Below are 18,048 nucleotides of genomic sequence, written 5' to 3'. Positions count from 1 at the left end.
GTTTAAAAACATTTTCGTCACAAGAGAATCTTATCAAATAGCTTGTGATAAAAAAACGGGAAGTAAAAAGTGAATTGGACGAATATTCACCTAAACTAAAAATGGAACTCTCATGGCAATTACTAGACTAGCAGTATTGGCTTTTCATGCAGCTTTTCAATATTTAAAATTCTTTCAGTTTATTGTTACCCACCCAAAACCAAAAATCTGAGAAAATTTGATGGATTTTTGAAAAAGGGACCCTCCCCCCCAAAAAAAGCAAGCGATCTTCTTGGAAATCTCTTTGTTAGATACATCATATCAGGAGAACCCTATCGTAGAGGTTTCAAGGTCCAATATTCAAAATGTGGAATTTCGCATTTTGTTTTCCTTCAGACGAAACATCGTCGATATATGTTTATTTGGTTTTTTTCCCAGGGATGATTGTATCAAAGCGAAGGTCCAAGGTAATTGGGAGGGAGCTTATTCAAAGGTAAATTTAAAGCTCTTCTTTAGGTGACCATACAGATTTGACCAGGGGAAAGTCTTGTTTTCTTGCTATTTTAGGGCACAAAACTACGACTTTATCACAAAGAGGATGAATTTACAATCAATTTAAAATTCTGAGAAGCTAATGGATTTAAAAGTATGAATAACTATATTTTAGACTTTCCAATTGTGTGAGAAGTAATGCCACACAGTGGCAGTACTGGTTTCAGCCAAGTTGATTCGCTTTATTTCTAATGAAATTCGGCTGCGTTTGGCGATCTATAATTGTGAATGAGCTATAGTGAGGGGGGGGGGTGAGTCATTGTTTAGGTGAGGGTAGGGTAGATTCCTAAAAAAGTACATTTGAATGGACAAACTGCCTACTCTTCACGAGGCTTCAGATAAGTGTTGAAAGAGGTAAGGGGGCTCTATGCAGCAAAAATCTTAACATTCCCCTTTTTACCAGCACAGAGGTGGAAAAGGCAAGGCAGGTCACCATCAGCTCTGGCAGGAAATTTATTTGGGGTGGCAAATACTGCAAGGAACTTAGTTTTGAGCAATTTTAAATAGTGTTATTTTCTTTTTCTATTTATATGAACTACTTTAATGTATTTAAACAAATCTATGTAATGTATTTATCGATAAGAAAATCATATTGCAGAGGTCTGTGATGGCTTCAGTTATGTAGAAGATCAAAAGTCTCACGGAATTTCCATCCATACAAACAATAATACTCCTTTTCTTCCAACCAAAATTCTTTTGTAGTGATGTTAACAGGGACTTCTTACCAAAATTAGTATTCATCGCCAATTTTTTAAGTATATTCAAATTTTATCCAAAACTGAAATTGTAAATTGAAACGCAAGACGGTACTAATCACGTACAGTTATTGATTTACACATTTTGAAAGCAATTAACCAGGGATTTAAGGGACAGGTACCTCAAATTATATATTGATTAGGTCTGGGTATGATTCGGAAAACAATCTGAAATTAAATAAAAAAAGAGCTTTTCAACTGAAAGCAAAAAATAGATTTGGAACCTATTTGAAAAGATTACTCTTTATATGAAGCGGGCTGTCTCCTCCTTAGCTCCTTACTCTTTAATGTGAAGTGTGGCGTTTTTCCAACTTTTAAAAGATAATTTGTAATTGGAATGATCAGATTTTTAACAGCACCAAAAATATTTTTGTCTAATGAGCAAAATGTTGAGAAGGGGGGAGTCCCCCTTATATACAAAGTAATTTATATTTGTTTTATGTTTTAAACTTGCTCCTTACTTTAGTTGAAAACCCTTTTCTATTTGTTTAATTACATTTCATGAAACTGTTGGTGAATACGCACTTTTGGTAACGCAGGAAAAACGTTCAATATTTCAATGATCTCTGTTTGAATTTTGATGGGTAATCAAAGAGTTCGTGGGAATGAATTGTAAGTACGGAGTGACCCGGCTCAATAGTAACCGAAACTCTAAAAAAACTGAATTTTGATACTAATTGATATATCAAAAGAATTGGCTTATTATGCTGATTCCAAATATATAAGTTTCATTGCGTTTAGTTTGACCCATCAAAAGCTACGAGCCTGGGAAAATTTGTCTGATTTTCTAGAAAAGGGGAAAATACCCCCTCGAAGTCATAGAATATCATAGAGTATCAAAGAATCCTGCTATAGAGGTTTTAACCTCGTATCTGCAAAAATGTGGAATTTTATATTTTTTGCCAGAAGAAAGATCACGGATGCTTTTTTTTTTTTTTTTTTTTTTTTTCTCCAGGGGTGATCGTATCGGCCCAGTGGGCCTAGGCCGTCGTGATATGGCTCATTCTAATGGAAATAAAAGGTTCTAGTGCCCTTTTTAAGTGACCAAAATAATTGGAGGGCAACTAGGCCCCTTCCCACGCCACCTTTTTCCAAAATCGTCCGATCAAAATTTTGAGAAGCATTTTTCTTCAGAATAGTTTAAAGGCCCAATAACTATGCCTTTAGAGATAAAATAACCCCTACAGCCCCTGGGGAAAGGTTAGGTTTTTTAAGTTATACAATTTGCCCTTGTTTTATTTGTTATTGGGAATATGCATACATTTTTCGGGTGGGGAGGAGAGGAAGAATTTTACACGGGGAGAATTTTGCATGGAGAGGGAAGTTTCCAGGGAGTGAACTTTTCAGGGGAAGTTTTACACTTGGTGAATTTGCCAGAATTCCTGTACGAAATTTCTTTATGTCTTGCTTTTTCTTTACCGATTCAATTTTAGGCGTGGAGTTTTTAAGGGTATTTGTCCGGGGTAAATTTTTGCCAGGATTGAATTGCCCAGAGGATATTTCTGTTGGGAGGAAGATTTTTTCGTGGAGGGAAAGACAGGTATACTGGCTTAATAAAAAAGATCACAAATTAAATAAAACAACAGGTTTTTTCAACTGAAAGTAAGGAGCAACATCAAAACTTAAAACGAACAAAATTATTAAGTATATAAAGGCGGTTTCCCCCTCCTCAACACCTCGTTCTTTACGCTAAAGTTTAAATTTTGTCCTAATTCTTTAAAAATAACTTCTGAAACACAAGGGTAGTTTAATTAGAACAATAAGTAGCTTTTATAAAGTGCCGAAAAACTGTAGCGTGAAGAGCGAGGTATTGAGGAGGGGGCACCCCCCCCCCCATATAGGCCTACGCAATAGTTTCTGTTCGTTTTAAGTTTTAATGTTGTTCATTACTTTCAGTTGAAAAACTTTTTTTTTTTATTTAATGAAGCTTAGAGACAAACATTTTTCTAAAGGTAATGAAAAAAGTATGTCAATTAAAGTAAAAGTATACAAATTTAGAAAAAGTAATTAATTTAAAAAAATTACACAAAACAATAGCCTACTTACAAAAACTAAGATATAAACTCCCAGCATTCAGTTCTGTTGAGCAATGCCGAAGCGTTTGACGGATATTTTTTTAACAATATCGACAGTTTTGAACTTGGTTATCAAACACCAAAATTTTAATGCATTTAGAATTAATTGTTTATAAAAAGTAAAGCATTATCAATGTATTTTTTTAAGAGTAAAACGTTAAAACTAAGATAAAGAAAATCAGATAAAATATTTTAAGTCAATATTTTTAATTTAATTTTGAATTCAAAAAACCAAAGTATTTGACATCTTTTTATTTTATAACTGTAAACAATTAACTCTTTTTCAAAAGTGATAACTAAATACAATCACTCCTGGAAATATAAATAAATGATAATAAAACACAAGAAACGTATCCGTTCAGGGGTAAAATACAAAAATTCCCAGCATTCCGTTCAGGGAAACATTTCTGATTATAGTGGCTTCATGTATCAGCTTATGGGTTCTATGACAAAGCAAGCAAAAGTTGACGGTATATATATATATATATATATATATATATATATATATATATATATATATATATATATATATATATATATATATATATATATATATATATATATATATATATATATATATATATATATATATATATATATATATATATATATATATATATATATATATATATATATATATATATATATATATATTTAACCAAGATTAGCCCTTATTAAGTTGTTTTTCTTGTGTTCTCTTTAATTATACGAACTTTTCTGTGTACTAATAACTGCACTAATTACTAACAAACAAATACATATTTAGGATCACCATAAAAACTGATTCTTTGATTGAATGTTATCAATAGTTAGGCTTCTACACTTTAATTATAGGGTCAAAATCTATTGGCAGGCAGTCAACAAAGGGGCAAAACACATTTTTTCTATGTTTTTTCTATATTCTGCTTTTTTTTTCTTCGGGTTTCCTTATAATTACTTTAGAGTCCCAAATTTCTAGAGGGGGGGCATGCGCCCATGGCACTACGTTTGGTACGTAGGCCTTAGTGACTAACGTACTGTAATTTGAGAGGTGCTTTGCTTTTATTCCCAATTAAGGTTTAAGGCCTCCCATCTCCTCATTGGAACCAGGTTTTATTGATTGGAAAAGCTATTTATTTTTTTCTCAATCAATTATGTCTCCTTGCTCGATTTTACAAATTGATAAAGTTCAACCATTGTTGCCAAAATTGTTTAAATTTTACCTAAATCCTAAATAAAATCTGTAGCTATTCGAATTAATTGCCGCTAATAACACCAACAAAAAAGTCGGGGTTTGTCTTTCCACTATTGCGTAAGGCTTTCCCGTAACATAACGCTAGTCGGATTGCCGCATCTTTAAGGTTCCCCGGGTGTATTCTTGATAAGGAGAAAAATCACAGCGACGAAAAGACAGTTAATATCGAGATGAATTGTCTTGTATTCAAGTCAGGACGAAAAATAATAGTAATGGTAACGATGGTAAAATCTTGAAATTTTGTGGGAGGCAGTTCACGAGCTGGGGGAGCCCCCTTTCTGATTTGGTTATTAGTATGGGTAACGCTAATTCTTTTTTTTATTAGCTAATGGATTTTATAGACATTTAGGTAAAACATACACGGTTGAAAGAGTATTCCGTTCTTGGTAAAGCTCAAATGATGCCATCACGATAAGAGCGATAATCCATTCAGATAGAAAAAAAGATGTCTTTTTCTTTTCTGCAACCCTTCTCAGTATGTTTTTGAAATGTTTTATAATAATGTCATCGCGCCTGAATCTAACCCTTTTTTTAAACTAAGCCGATATGCCCCTAAAAGTCCTCCATGGTCTTGATGTGTTTGTGTCATTTCCATACGTATTAACTACATGAAGGTAGTGAGACTGGGCATGATCGGGGGAAAAAATCGTCACCTCTAGCTCAAATACTACCTGACAGGGTTCTAGGCGTTTACCCCCCGCGAATACCCCGCGGAAAATACCCCTCCGCGGAAAATACCCCCCGGAAAATACCCCCCTCCCCCGCGGAAAATACCACCCGCGTAAAATACCACCCCGCAGAAAAAAAACAACCCGCAGAAAATACCCCCTGTGGAAAATAAGGCTTTCCAAATTTGAGAATTCTATTTGAGTTTTATTTTTTTAATTTCCGTAGGGGGAAGGAATTTTGATACTTGTGTTTTATGCGCCACTCACTCAAATTTACGCTGTGTAAAATTCGAAAACACGCCGGTTTTTTTTTAGTTTCTTCGTTTCTTTAGAAATAAATTTGCGCTATAGATTTGCACATTAGGGGGGGGGGGGTTAAGCATAGCGGGTCTGCATGAAAAATGTGTTTGGTACAATTATTCTGCATATTAGATAGTTAGACAAATAAGTGTATTTTAAAGCCAAATATACGGCCATGAACACAGTAAAAAAAAAAAATATAAATGAAAGGCATAAATAAACAAACTTTGATCAGCGATCAAACAGTTCGGGGTAACTAACGTAAGTAAGGAGCGACCCGTCTCAACAGTAACCGAAACTCTAAAAAACGCAATTTTGATACCAATAGATACATCAAAAGAATCGGATCTTTATGCTGATTTCAAATATATAAGTTTCGTCAAGTTTAGTCTTACCCATCAAAAGTTACGAGCCTGAAAAAATTGCCTTATTTTCGAAAAAAGGGGAAATTACCCCCCAAAAGTGATAGAATCTTAATGAAAATCAAACCATAAGATTAAGCGCAACAGAAAACCCTACTGTAGATGTTTCAAGTTCCCACCAACAAAAATGTGGAATTTTGTATTTTTGCCAGAAGAACCACCACGCGTGCGTGTTTATTTGTTTCTTTGTTTTTTTTTTCACAGGGGTAGTCGTATCGATCCAGTAGTCCCAGAATATCGAGAGAGGGCTCATTTGAACGGATATCAGTGATCAAAAGATTGGAGGGCAACTTGACCCCCTCCCACGCTAATTTTTTTCCCGAAGTCACCCAATCATGTCTTCAAGGATGACTTAATCCCCTGCAGTTCCCGGGGGAAGGGCTGCAAGTTATGAACCTTGTCCATCCTTTACATGTAGCATTGGTTCTTGGGAAATATATAGACGCTTTCAGGAAGGGATTTTTTTCTGGTGGGGGGGTCGGAAGTGGGGGTTACTTGGGAGGATCTTTCCATGGAGGATGTTTTCTTGGGGGAAGGACATTTCTAAGAAGGGGGTGCCAGTTTTCCTAGCATTATTTAAAAAATAATCAGAAATTAAATCTAAAAAAATCAAGTTTTTTCAACTGAAAGTAAGGAGTAACAATGAAAATTAATATGAACAGAAATGATTATGTATGTAAGGGGGTTCGCCCCCTAGTCAATATCTTACTATTTACGCAAATTTTTTTTTAGTACTTTCAAAAGAGCTATCTAGTCTAAATAAACAGCCTTTGTGATTCAGGGATTTGTGATTTGAACAAAATTGGGACTTTGGCGTAATATTTGAACCCATAATATACAAGTAACAAAAGTCCTTCAACCAACGGAAATTACAAAAATAAAACACAAATGAAATACACAACGTTAGGAAGCCTTCTTTTCCACGGGGGTGGGGGTATTTTCCAGGGAGTACAGTATTTGGACAGTTTGAAGTCAGAAAACAATTCTTTCTAGGTATATAGCCACTTGAAAACTAAAAAGCCTATTAAATAGAATTTTCATATAGAAAAGCACCTGCAAAATACAAATTCAAAAGCTCTTAATAACCATGCAAATAAGTAAAATAGAGAGAAGGAGAAAGTAGGGATGGGGATAGAGAGAAAAATAGTACGGATTTTATTTCATTTAGTCTACTTTGTATGTTTTTTTTTTTTTAATAATTTAAAACACAGTCTAACTAAAACCTAAGTATTGGGTGTTATACCAAAATAAAAGATTTATCTACTAATGTTATATGCTGTCGCTTTTAAAAAATGCAACTGGCTATGTGGGTCATAAATCTATAATATGGTTGACATTCGAAGATTAAGGTCCACATGCATTTTCTTGGAAGGGCCTGAATGGAGTCCAGCTTCAATCTGAGTACCAAAAGCACTCGTGAAGCCCTATTCCCCTTTGAGAATCTCCAAGAACTTTCACAAGTTTGGATGGTGGCAGTTAATGGAACCTTGAATCCGAAAGTGCCAGCCTTCCACCAATCTGTTAGTTCCGTGACGGCTTTTAGTGCATCGATTTTGTGCATTCCAAAGGCAATGAGGAAATGGGGGGTGACCCTTTGGCCGCTTCTTACACGACCTATGTATATGTCTTCAAAGTAGTCCGTCAATTCGACAAAATTGTTGCCAAGCTCTTCCTGGAGATCTTCAAAAACTGTCTGGACATTGTTAATATGAATAAATACCAAAGATGGTATCATCCAGACCTGCAATGAAAAGTCAGGGTCACGTCTGTATTGTTCCTTGGGCCAAAGTGCCGGAACTTTTCTATATAATTTCTGACACAAGTGAAAAAAAACAGCCTTTTATTTCTGCTGCTGGAAACATCAACTTTAATGCGTTACCTGATGCAGTTTCGAAGTCTACCATTACTGATTTAGGGGAAAGGTTGGGGTTCATGATCCTGATCGCGTCTAGGACCCGAGTGTTGGTGGCCTCAGGCTTGTTGGGGAAAAGGACGTAAAGACAAGGTACAGTGTTAACAAGTTTTTTCAACTGAAAGTAAGGAGTAACATTAAAACTTAAAACAAACAGAAATTATTACGCATATGAGGGGAATGCCCCCTCTTCAACTTCTCACTCTTTGCGCTAAATTTTAAATTTTGTCCCAATTCTTTAAAAACGATTTCCAAACACAAGAGTCGTTTAATTAGAACAATAAGCAACTTTTTTTTAAGTGCCAAAAACCTGTAGCTTGAAGAGCGAGGTGTTGAGGAGGGAGGCAACCGCCCTTATATATTTAATAATTTCTTTTCGTTTTAAGTTTTAACGTTGCTCCTTACTTTCAGTTAAAAAACCTTGTTTTATTTTCTTTATTTAATGAAGATTAGAGGTAAACAATTTTCTAAAGGATAAAAAGTAAGTAGTTACAAAAAATACAGAAAGAAATAACCTACTTACAAAAACTAAGATGCAAACTTCCAGTTTTCAGTTCTCTTGACAAATACCAAAGAATTGGACAGATATTTTTTTTAACAATATTAAGCCTTTTAAACTTGGTTATAAACGCCAAAATACCAAATTCTCTTAGACTCAGTGTTTATAAGAATTAACGAATTATTAAAGTAGTTTGTTCAAAGTAAAACATCAAAACTAAGATTAAGAAAATCAAATAAAAATTTGTAATTCAGTATTTTTAGTTTAATTTTGAATGCCAAATGCCAGTATATTTGACACCTTTAAACTTCTTAACTGAAAAAAAATTAAATTTTTTTCAAAGTGAAAAATAGATAAATAAAATCACTCCTAGAAACAAAAAAAAATTGATAATAAAACACAAAAAACGTATCCGTTCAGGGTGAAAATACAGAAATATAGCATTCCGTCCAGGGGAAACATTTCTGATTATTTCTGTGGCTTCATAAATCAGCTCATGAGTACTCTTGCAATGCTATCAAAAGTTTACGGCATATTTTTACCGAAATCGCCCCTTATTAAGTTGTTTTCCTTGTGTTTTTTATAATTATGCGAGCTTTCTTGTGTTCTAATTGCTGCACTAATTACTAATAAACAAATACATATTTAAGATCACCATAAAAAGCTGATTCTTTGACTGAATGATATAAGTACTTAGGCTCTTATACTTTCGCTATTGACAAGGATCGTTATTTACTTACCATTCATTACTATGAAGAATTTGTTGTTTTTTTTGCTTCCAACCAAATCATTTAGAAATTTTTTTTTGTGGAAAAGTTGTTAGGGGTCACTCAGTCACAAATTAGAATTTATATTTTCCCTTATTATGGGTCAAAATCTATTGGCAGGCAGCCAACAATGGGGCAACAAACATTTTTTTCCATGGTTTTCCCCTATTCTGCTTTGGTTTCTTTATATTTACTTTATAGTCCCAAATTTCTAGGTGGGGCCAAAGCCCCCCTGCCCTCCTTGCCGGTGCCAATTAGACTCGTTATGCCAAAAATGAGTAGAAATAAATTCAATTAATTTTCCAAGCGTAAAACTACCACAAATCACCATGAATAAATGAATTGAACCCAAAACCAACAGAAATAACAATAAATAACCTATTCAAACTCAAAATGCAACAATTAGCATGAGTAGGGCTGACAATCCCCCCACCTCTTCAAGACCAGAAAGTAATTTGCACTTTACTGAAAACAAAATAACATTTTAAATGTTTTAACTTTTTTTTTACTTCAACAAATATAGAAGTATTAAGACTATAAGGAATAGATATCAGAATATGTATATTAAACTGACAATACACGTTTATTTTTATTTTTATTATTTTTTTTTTTTTTTTTTTTTTAATAAAGTGCAAATTATTTTCTGGTCTAAAGAAGACATGGGTGTTGTCATCCATATTCCTTTTACATTTTGCTCGTTTTGAGTTTGACTAGGCTATCTATTGTAATTTCTGTTAGTTTTGGATTTCATTTATTTGTTAATGGTGATTTGTGGTAGTTTTACACTTGGAAGATAAGAAAAACAGACTCGTAGAATTTGACAACGCTTTTGTCCGTAAAAACTTAAACAATTTAGAATTTGTTGGTTCCCAAAGCCAACTATCCTTTCAAAGGATAGCCAAACATTCTTAAACTTTTTGGTGCCATATGTTTTAGCTTAATTTTTGATGATTGTTTGCCTAAATTTTTTTCTTCTTCAATTTTTTCTTTTTTAATTTGGCACCCACTACTGCCAAAAATTGCAGAAGTTTATATGGAAGTCCTTTCAACACAAATGGATTTGTGTTTTTTTTCTAACTTTTTAAGACACTTATGGTGTGTAAATTCCTCTTTTCCCCATTCCTTAGCACTTTTCAACGAAACTAAAAAAAAAACTCAAATAAAAGTTTCAGATTTAGAAACCTTATTTTCCGCAGGGGGAAGGGTATTTTCCGTGGGGGTTACTTTTGGTGGGGGAGGGGGCATTTTTCGGGGGTTAAACACCCCCCCCCCCCATTCACTATATTCATTTATGTTATTTTACTGTGTTCATGACCGTATATTTGGCTTTAAAATATACTTATGTGTATATCTATCTAATATGCAGAATAATTGTACCGAACACATTTTGCATGCAGACCCGCTATGCTTACCCCCCCCCCCCCTAATGTGCAAATCTATAGCGCAAATTTATTTCTACAGTAACGAAGAAACTAACAAAAAACCGTTGTATTCTCGAATTTTACACAGCGTAAACTTGAGTGAGTGGCGCATAATACACAAGTACCTAAATTCCTCCCCCCTACGGAAATTAAAAAAACTAAACTCAAATAAAATTCTCAAATTTGGAAAGCCTTATTTTCCACGGGGGAGGATATTTCGGGGGCGGGGGGTATTTCCCGCAAGGGGGGTTCCGTTTTTTTTTTACGCGGGGGGGGGGGGGGTAAACGCCGCCCGCCACCTGACAGATTCGACTAATTCTGCATCATATACGCCTATTACGGTGAATTGCTTGTTGAGTAAAGTTTTTGAATATGTCCTGCTTCCTGGAATTCTTCCAAAATGAGATTATGTGTCGAGTCAATTTAGGTTTAAACCATATATAGAATGCTAACATGGATATCGAGTCCTTACTTCTTTTTTACTTCAAGCACAAAAAGATGCATCTGAGTACATTTATGCGCGTTAGATGTTTAAAAAACTTGTGACTCGGTTTGTCATGGCCAATTGTGGTATTCTCTTTCTCAGCTTCGGAGTGAATTCATCTGTTATATTTGTTCTTCGTTTTTGGTATGCTAACTCTTAGGTTCGATTCCCGCCAGAAAATTGAACCTTTTTTGGTAATATCCCCGTTCGTTCTGGATTTAGACAGGGGGGGGGGCGTCACCGTATCTTTTTAATGCTTGTTTGTAACCATCCTTTGTTAATTAAAATTTTTCCATCATGCTTTACGGGCCTTACTAATTTGTCTTATATTGCATATGCAGATGATCTGTTATTCATTAGCCGTTCTATCTAGCCTAGTCAAGTCGACCCAGTTTGTTAATAAGCTGTTTGAAAAAATTTGTCTTATGCTTAATGCGGAAAAGTGTGAATATTTAGTTTTTAGTGCCAAACACCGAAGTATTGATCTAAGTTGTGGTTCTTTTTCAGTTAAAGTAGTCCCTGTGTTGCGATAGCTTAGGATTAGTATTTGCTACTCTCTATCTGTTATCAGTTCTAGTGCACTTTTACACATTAAGATTAAACTTAAAGCAGGTTATGCTAAAATTGTCTCAAATTGTGGCCGACATCCTCTCGCAAGGTCTTGGCTAGACTTTATTCAACTTATTGTGACCATTCAATTCCTTTTCTGTCCGGTTTGTGCCCATTCTTTAATACTAGTGATATGCAGGACATTAGGGGCATTGAATTTTCGTTACTGTAAATTCCTTTTATATCTGCCTCGTTGGTATAGGAACCGATAGGCTATTCAATTGTTTAGTGCCACTGATATATTAGCATCTTAGAATAAATTGGATGCCAAGCAAAAAGAACAGGCTTGCCTGCAGCTAGGTCCTTTTCATCCTCTTGTGCAATTATTTTGATTTGTATTGTTGTTTTTTATATTTAATATTGTTTTGTATGGGTTTTATTTTTTATTTTCTTTTGTTACTCCAGGTTATTATAATGTTAGTGGATCAAAAGTAAATTATCAATATATGTATGTCACAACAAGATGTCAAAAGTAGTCATATCATCAAATACCTAGTTTTTTTTGTCAAGACCTGGTGAGTGATAAAATGAATAAGTGTGATAACTCTAATTGTAAACAAAAGAACTTTTGATGAGTTAAGTAAATTAGTTCTATGTGTTTTAAATTAGTATACAAAGTAGATTCTTTGATGTAGGTTGGATTCGACCGGATCGAATTAGGGCTGAAGATCAATTTCTGAGAATTTCATTAACATAGTTTTATAGCTTTTCAAGATCTTGTGGAAAACTTAGGTTTTTGATTAAACGACTGTTTATGTCATGTTTCTGCGAAATTCACACTATTCGCGAAAACACAGCTAAATTATTTGTATTTTCTATTAAATACTTCTATTCTTATTTAAGTTAGAGCAACTGTTCTCGTGAAAAGATAAAACAGATTATTTTGCTCTACTGTAAAATTGACAAAAAATATTAGATATGGCCATTTATTTAGGCATGATGATATCTTGCTGAATGAAACAACTTTTATCTCTAAAGGCCTTGGCCTTAAACAAGTTTTGGATGCTTCTGAAATAAAGAAGGAAATTTATGAAAATGTGGCCTGACTCGACCATTGGGATTAGAAAAATCTAGGCATAAAAAAAATCTATCAAGATTACTAGAAAAATATCAAATTCTTAATTTTACTGATTACTTCTTTCTTATTTTAGAGATTAATCTTACTGACTACTGATTGCTAAAAGCAAGAACCGGTTTATAAAGCCTAATTTTAAACACCGGAAAAAAAGATATGGATTTACAAACACAATAGAGAGAGAGCCCTGTTGAAAATTTTTTAATTAAATTATGTACACAATAATTTGATTAAGAACAAAAATAAAACAGTGTGCTTGTTACAAATCTCTTACATACAATGACAATAAGGACAATCAGTTTTACGAATAAATAACATATAACTTCAAAAGCATCAACGGGAAAGCATTAGTTTCTGGAAATGCTTATTTTATAATAATAATTTATTCAAGCTCTGAACAGAATTGGAGCAAAAAAGAAAATAGAAAAGGACATTCTCAACAGGAGACATACACTCAAAACAAGCACTAAAACCCAAGACAGTTCACATCAGCCAAAGATCATTCTTGTGAATCAGCTACGAAATCAGATGAATTCTAAACCTGACCTTGAAATAAAGTCTTCCCCCCCTTGCTTCCGTAATCTTAGCATAAAGAGAGAGAGGATGGGGACACTGTTCTCTCACTTTATCATTTCTGGATTTCGATTTCCTAGAGTAATCCTTACTTGTTTGGCTATCAGCCCTCTTTCTAGTTCTAATCTTTTCACGTTATTTCCCAGCCTAACTTCTGCACAACTTCCTGATATTTATCTTAGTTTAGCCCAAGAACCTTTTCTCCTATCTGTAAAGCACTCTTGGAATGCTGCCTTTTATAGTTTACCTTCTTTTAGAGATAATACTTTCTCCCGGTGCCTAACGAATTAATTACCCTATTTACTCTTGCATTAATCAGGCCCAAATCGCCCATTAAACAGGTAACCCATTACACTTATCACTTTAGACATAACAATTTTTTTAGAAAACTAAACTAAATCCTCTAGCTTATTCCCCTTTTGAAATCCCCATATTTTACAACCATAGCTCACCACTGGTCTTAACTTACTATTGAAAATCTTGTTCATTAACGTAATGTCACTTAGGTCTATATTTTCTAAACTGCTTCTTAATATTCACCAAATCCACCCTTCTTTCTCTACTAGGCCGGTATGGTTACCCCTTCTACCATTTGACGAACCCTTGCATATATTTTTATCCTGTAGTCTTTATGTTTTGGGTCATTTTGTACCCACTGGAGATTTGATTATGGATAGGACAATACATTTAAATTATTCGAAAATTGTGTTCCCTTTTTATTAAATGTACAGTAAGTAGTCTTGAAATATTCATTTTATATTTAAAAAATTATGCATTTTATTCCTTGTATAACATAAAGTAAGCATAAACTTAATTAACCCAAATAAAATAGGATATGTTTTTTTTCTTCTAGTTCATAGAACGAAGTAAAGAGACTCATGCTCTTGGACGTCCTGGGCAACCAGATGAGGTGGCTAAAACTATTGCTTTCTTGGCATCGGATGATGCTTCCTTCATTACCGGTGCTTCAATCCCTGTTGATGGTGGAAGACATGCTATGTGCCCAAGATAATCCAAATGTTGTTAAAGGAGTGTTTTGTTTTTAAGGCATGTCTTAAATGTAGATACAGGGACAATAAACGTGTTTAATCAAAATTCTCTAAAGTGTTCTGTACAAAAAATTCCTAGAGTGTGATTAAAACGGAAAATTCTGCCGTTTGTCTTAAAGGCTCGCTGAAAGCATTTTGGGTCTCATCTCATTTAGATGCTATTAGAAGCCGCATTTATGTGCAATATACATTTCTTAAACATTCAGAAAATCAAATATTACAAAGTTACTAAGTTTTATTTCTTGGACAGAGCTGTTTTCATTTGGCAAAATAATATGGCTATATCAAAGCAGCAAAAATGTGCATGACTTAAAACAACTTTATTTAAACAGCACGAATTAAGCAACTTTAGGTGCTAAAACATAATATTGAAAATTTATTATTTTTTATTATTATTATTACCGCAGGTTCTGAATTTGATTTTACTTCCGAGTAATTCTAATGCGTGGAAATAGATTCGTGTAATACGTGGTATACAGTACCATAGTACACATTAATGAACCGGTAGTCAGCCCAAAAATCTTCGAGCAGAAATCTTTAGGGAATCATTGAACAAAATTTTCAGCTGCGTGTCAGAAAACACCTTTTAGTACTTACAGTTTCCCACTACATACAGACCCCTTAAAAATAAAGCTTCTAAACGATCAAACGTGTTGAATAAAGTACCAACAGAGGCTGAAGCAGTTTTTGAGAATTTTTTTCCTCTGTATCTAAACAGGTTGTCAGTTCAAAATTCAATTGGCAATTATTCAATGTAGAGGTACTACGTAAGAGGACATAAAATTTAGAGCTAATTGCATATTCCAGTAAAATCAATTTCTTGACCGGTATTGATCACTACTTCTAGCTTGTTGGTAAGTTCTTGTGTCTCCTTCAAAATGGGACTTAATTCTTCAGGGTCTTTGTCTGCATTTAAGAAATATCTAATATCATTATTTGAATAACTACCGACTATTCCTTGGTAATTCTGGACAATGGCCTTAAGGCGCCCATGTAAAAGTAGACCTTCTGGTGTCAGATTTGCTTGTGATGAATCTATATTCCGAAGTAGAGTGCTGCGCTGAACAATTACCTAAAAATATAACATGGGGTGGAGCCGATGTTTAACTATTAGTCAATTATGTCGAAGTTTTGAGTGGAAGGCTAGTAGAGTTAGCTAAAAGGTTTCCAGGAAAATTCCATAGTAAAATCCTGTTCTATCACGACAACACCCAAGCATATTCTTCACACGTTACCCAGACCTAGCCTAAATTAACTGGTATACCTAACTAATTGCGAAATACCCCTTTTGTTACCGTATTTGAAAGTCTTAAAATACTTTTTTATCTCGAGCGAAGGAGGAAATACGCTAACAAAGGGGTGTTTCGCGATTAGTATGTTATACCAGTCAATACTTATGCTATTGATTTTGTTCTCAGCAAGGATTGGAGCGCTCCAATCCGACTTCATCGTCGACATTATTCTTTTTTCCTACTTTTAATACAGTTATTGGAAAATAAAAGTGCTAGATGAAAATTCAAGTTTGTTTTTTAACTTTTTTGGTTATGTTTTTCATCAGAGTTGATAATTGCAAAGAAAGAAAAAATGAGAAAAAATGACCCGGGATAGGAAGAGGGAGAAGGGGGTCATAATGCTTGGTCAATTTAGATCATTCTTCGAATTAATCAATGCATCGTTATGCGAAGAGTAGTATGAATGGTTGAAGAGAAATTAAGTGCCAGCATTGAATTTTAACGAGGAATTGAAAAATGTGTATTTTTTTTAATAAAAGGGAAGTAATTTGTTGTTAAATTTGGCTGGACTTTACCCTACGGCTTTCTTTCTTTTGCTGTTCAGCTTCGCTCTTCCTGTTACTAATGTCATTCTTTTATCAAAACTTTATAATTGATAAAACTGAAAGTTTCTTTACTGTATTTTTGGAAAATCAGATCAAATATTTGAATTAAATGTCCAATTTCATCATGAATACTGCGTTTCAAATAGAAAGTTCAGTATACAATCCACTAAATTTTCATTTTTCCAAGGACATATAAAATAACAAAATATTATTTTCAGTTGCAATGCGGGCAGACCTGAACTGCTTTAGATTTACCGAATACGTTAGGGCTCTGGACTCCAAACTTTAGTAAAATCACGATTAGGAAAGCCAAGACAAGTTGGATTTCATGTAGACGCCGAACGTAATAAATAAAATACTGAACATTATGCAAGGGTAAAGGCGCATGTAAATCGTTCAAGATAGGGTAATTTAGAGTCTTACAATATAAGCACTTTACTTCTACTACCACTGACAACTCGTCCCAGATCCAAGTAGCCCGAGGCCGAGACACTTGTTCAAGCTCCTCCTCCTTCACTGCTCAGATTTTCACTCTTTACTCCTTCCCATGAAGCTCGTGTCATTCAAGTCCTTTATTATGAACTCTTGCCACCCCATTTGAGGACGTTCTGCTTTTCTTTTGGCCATGACTTGATTTGCATAAAACATGGCTGGATCCAGGAAAACTGGTTTGGCCTTCTCAATTTGTTTTTTGTTATAGCCCTGTAAAGCACGATCGAAGGACATCTGTTACACAGTTTGTTTCTTGATATATGGTCATTCAATTGACTGGTTAAAGCTTTCTTTTGACGATTCCACTAGTAAAAATTATTTAAGCGATGAAATCTTCTTAACATATTTTTAAAACCTATTCTGGCACATCTAAAAAAATGCTTCCAAAATGCCTTCATTCCGCCAACATTTTCCAAACCATATCATTTGCATATCAATTTCTAGGAGATTTTGGCCTTCTCTTTTAATACCCAATCCTCCAATAGCATTTGTTCTATTCTGTAAGACAAAGTCCACCTAATAATCTATTATTAAGGACACCCATGCTTGACTACTGATTAGGGCCGGATCGATATGGATTTTCGGGGTCCGATACCGATGTATCGGTATCGTACCAGTACGATACCGATATAATTTGCCGATCAATTCCCCTCAAGAAAGAAATCTTACCCAAAGTTTAAAACCTGCATTCTCTGCCCATATTCATACTCACATGTTGCTAACTGGTCTATTACACATCAAAGAACAGCCTCAATAATTCATTGTGGATCCCAAATAATGCAAAAAAGATTGATTTAGAAAATATGTAGAAAAACAATTAAACCAAATAAAGTTCCTGTCTGGCAGTAAAACTATTTTAAGCGGGTTTAGTCACATAAACACAAATACGTGAAAATCTGATTGAAAGAAGTGTAAGATATTTATTGAAATTTATTATTCGATACCCAAATTTCAATAGCGCGAATTTGTATTTTAATCATTCACATATTTTTGTGAAAACTACATTACATTCATATGATATGGTCTCTTACTAACGAATTCATCGTAGCCCACTGGAAGCACTGGTGCAACCAGCGTTTTAAGTTTAGATAAGGAAACTAAAAAATGTGTCGACAAAATCGTCCAGCATGCTGACAAATGCACACATAAGATAAATTTTCAAGGTAAATAAGTGAATTCTCCAAGGTGTCGGCACGCGGCGCCGAAACCTCGTGCCCATGACTGGATATCATGGTTTTAATCGATTGAATCTTGGATCTTTCACTCGTATAAGAGAACATTTATTAAACATAAATATTTGAATTATTGTATTCCTTTTAGTTTTTTGATAGAAGTTGTACGTTCT

General features: G+C 34.2%; 3 protein-coding genes across 5 annotated transcripts in view; 2 read left to right on the top strand and 1 right to left on the bottom strand.

The window, feature by feature from the left end:
• The window catches only part of LOC148955151 (uncharacterized), a 41,646-nt gene extending 27,308 nt beyond the window's left edge, over positions 1-14,338 (top strand). For both annotated transcript variants that reach the window (XM_089100595.1, XM_089100599.1), the window contains exon 7: positions 14,179-14,338. In XM_089100595.1, the coding sequence (XP_088956721.1) occupies positions 14,179-14,337 (159 nt within the window). In that variant the 3' untranslated portion in view covers position 14,338. The remainder of the gene's footprint in view (positions 1-14,178) is intronic.
• TM9SF3 (transmembrane 9 superfamily protein member 3) overlaps positions 1-18,048 on the top strand; it is a 696,120-nt gene that overhangs the window by 255,344 nt on the left and 422,728 nt on the right. The window lies entirely within an intron of this gene.
• Positions 14,581-18,048, bottom strand: part of LOC148955150 (dynein beta chain, ciliary-like) — a 54,093-nt gene continuing 50,625 nt past the window's right edge. For both annotated transcript variants that reach the window (XM_089100576.1, XM_089100584.1), the window contains one exon: positions 14,581-15,446. In XM_089100576.1, the coding sequence (XP_088956702.1) occupies positions 15,165-15,446 (282 nt within the window). In that variant the 3' untranslated portion in view covers positions 14,581-15,164. The remainder of the gene's footprint in view (positions 15,447-18,048) is intronic.

Source organism: Artemia sp. Qi Xiang Cuo, chromosome 2 (genome assembly GCF_049724085.1).
Source record: "Artemia sp. Qi Xiang Cuo chromosome 2, ASM4972408v1, whole genome shotgun sequence".
NCBI classification, from domain to species: domain Eukaryota; kingdom Metazoa; phylum Arthropoda; class Branchiopoda; order Anostraca; family Artemiidae; genus Artemia; species Artemia sp. Qi Xiang Cuo.
The sequence above is the reverse complement of the archived record's forward strand: the minus strand, read 5'-3'. Positions and strand labels throughout refer to the sequence as shown.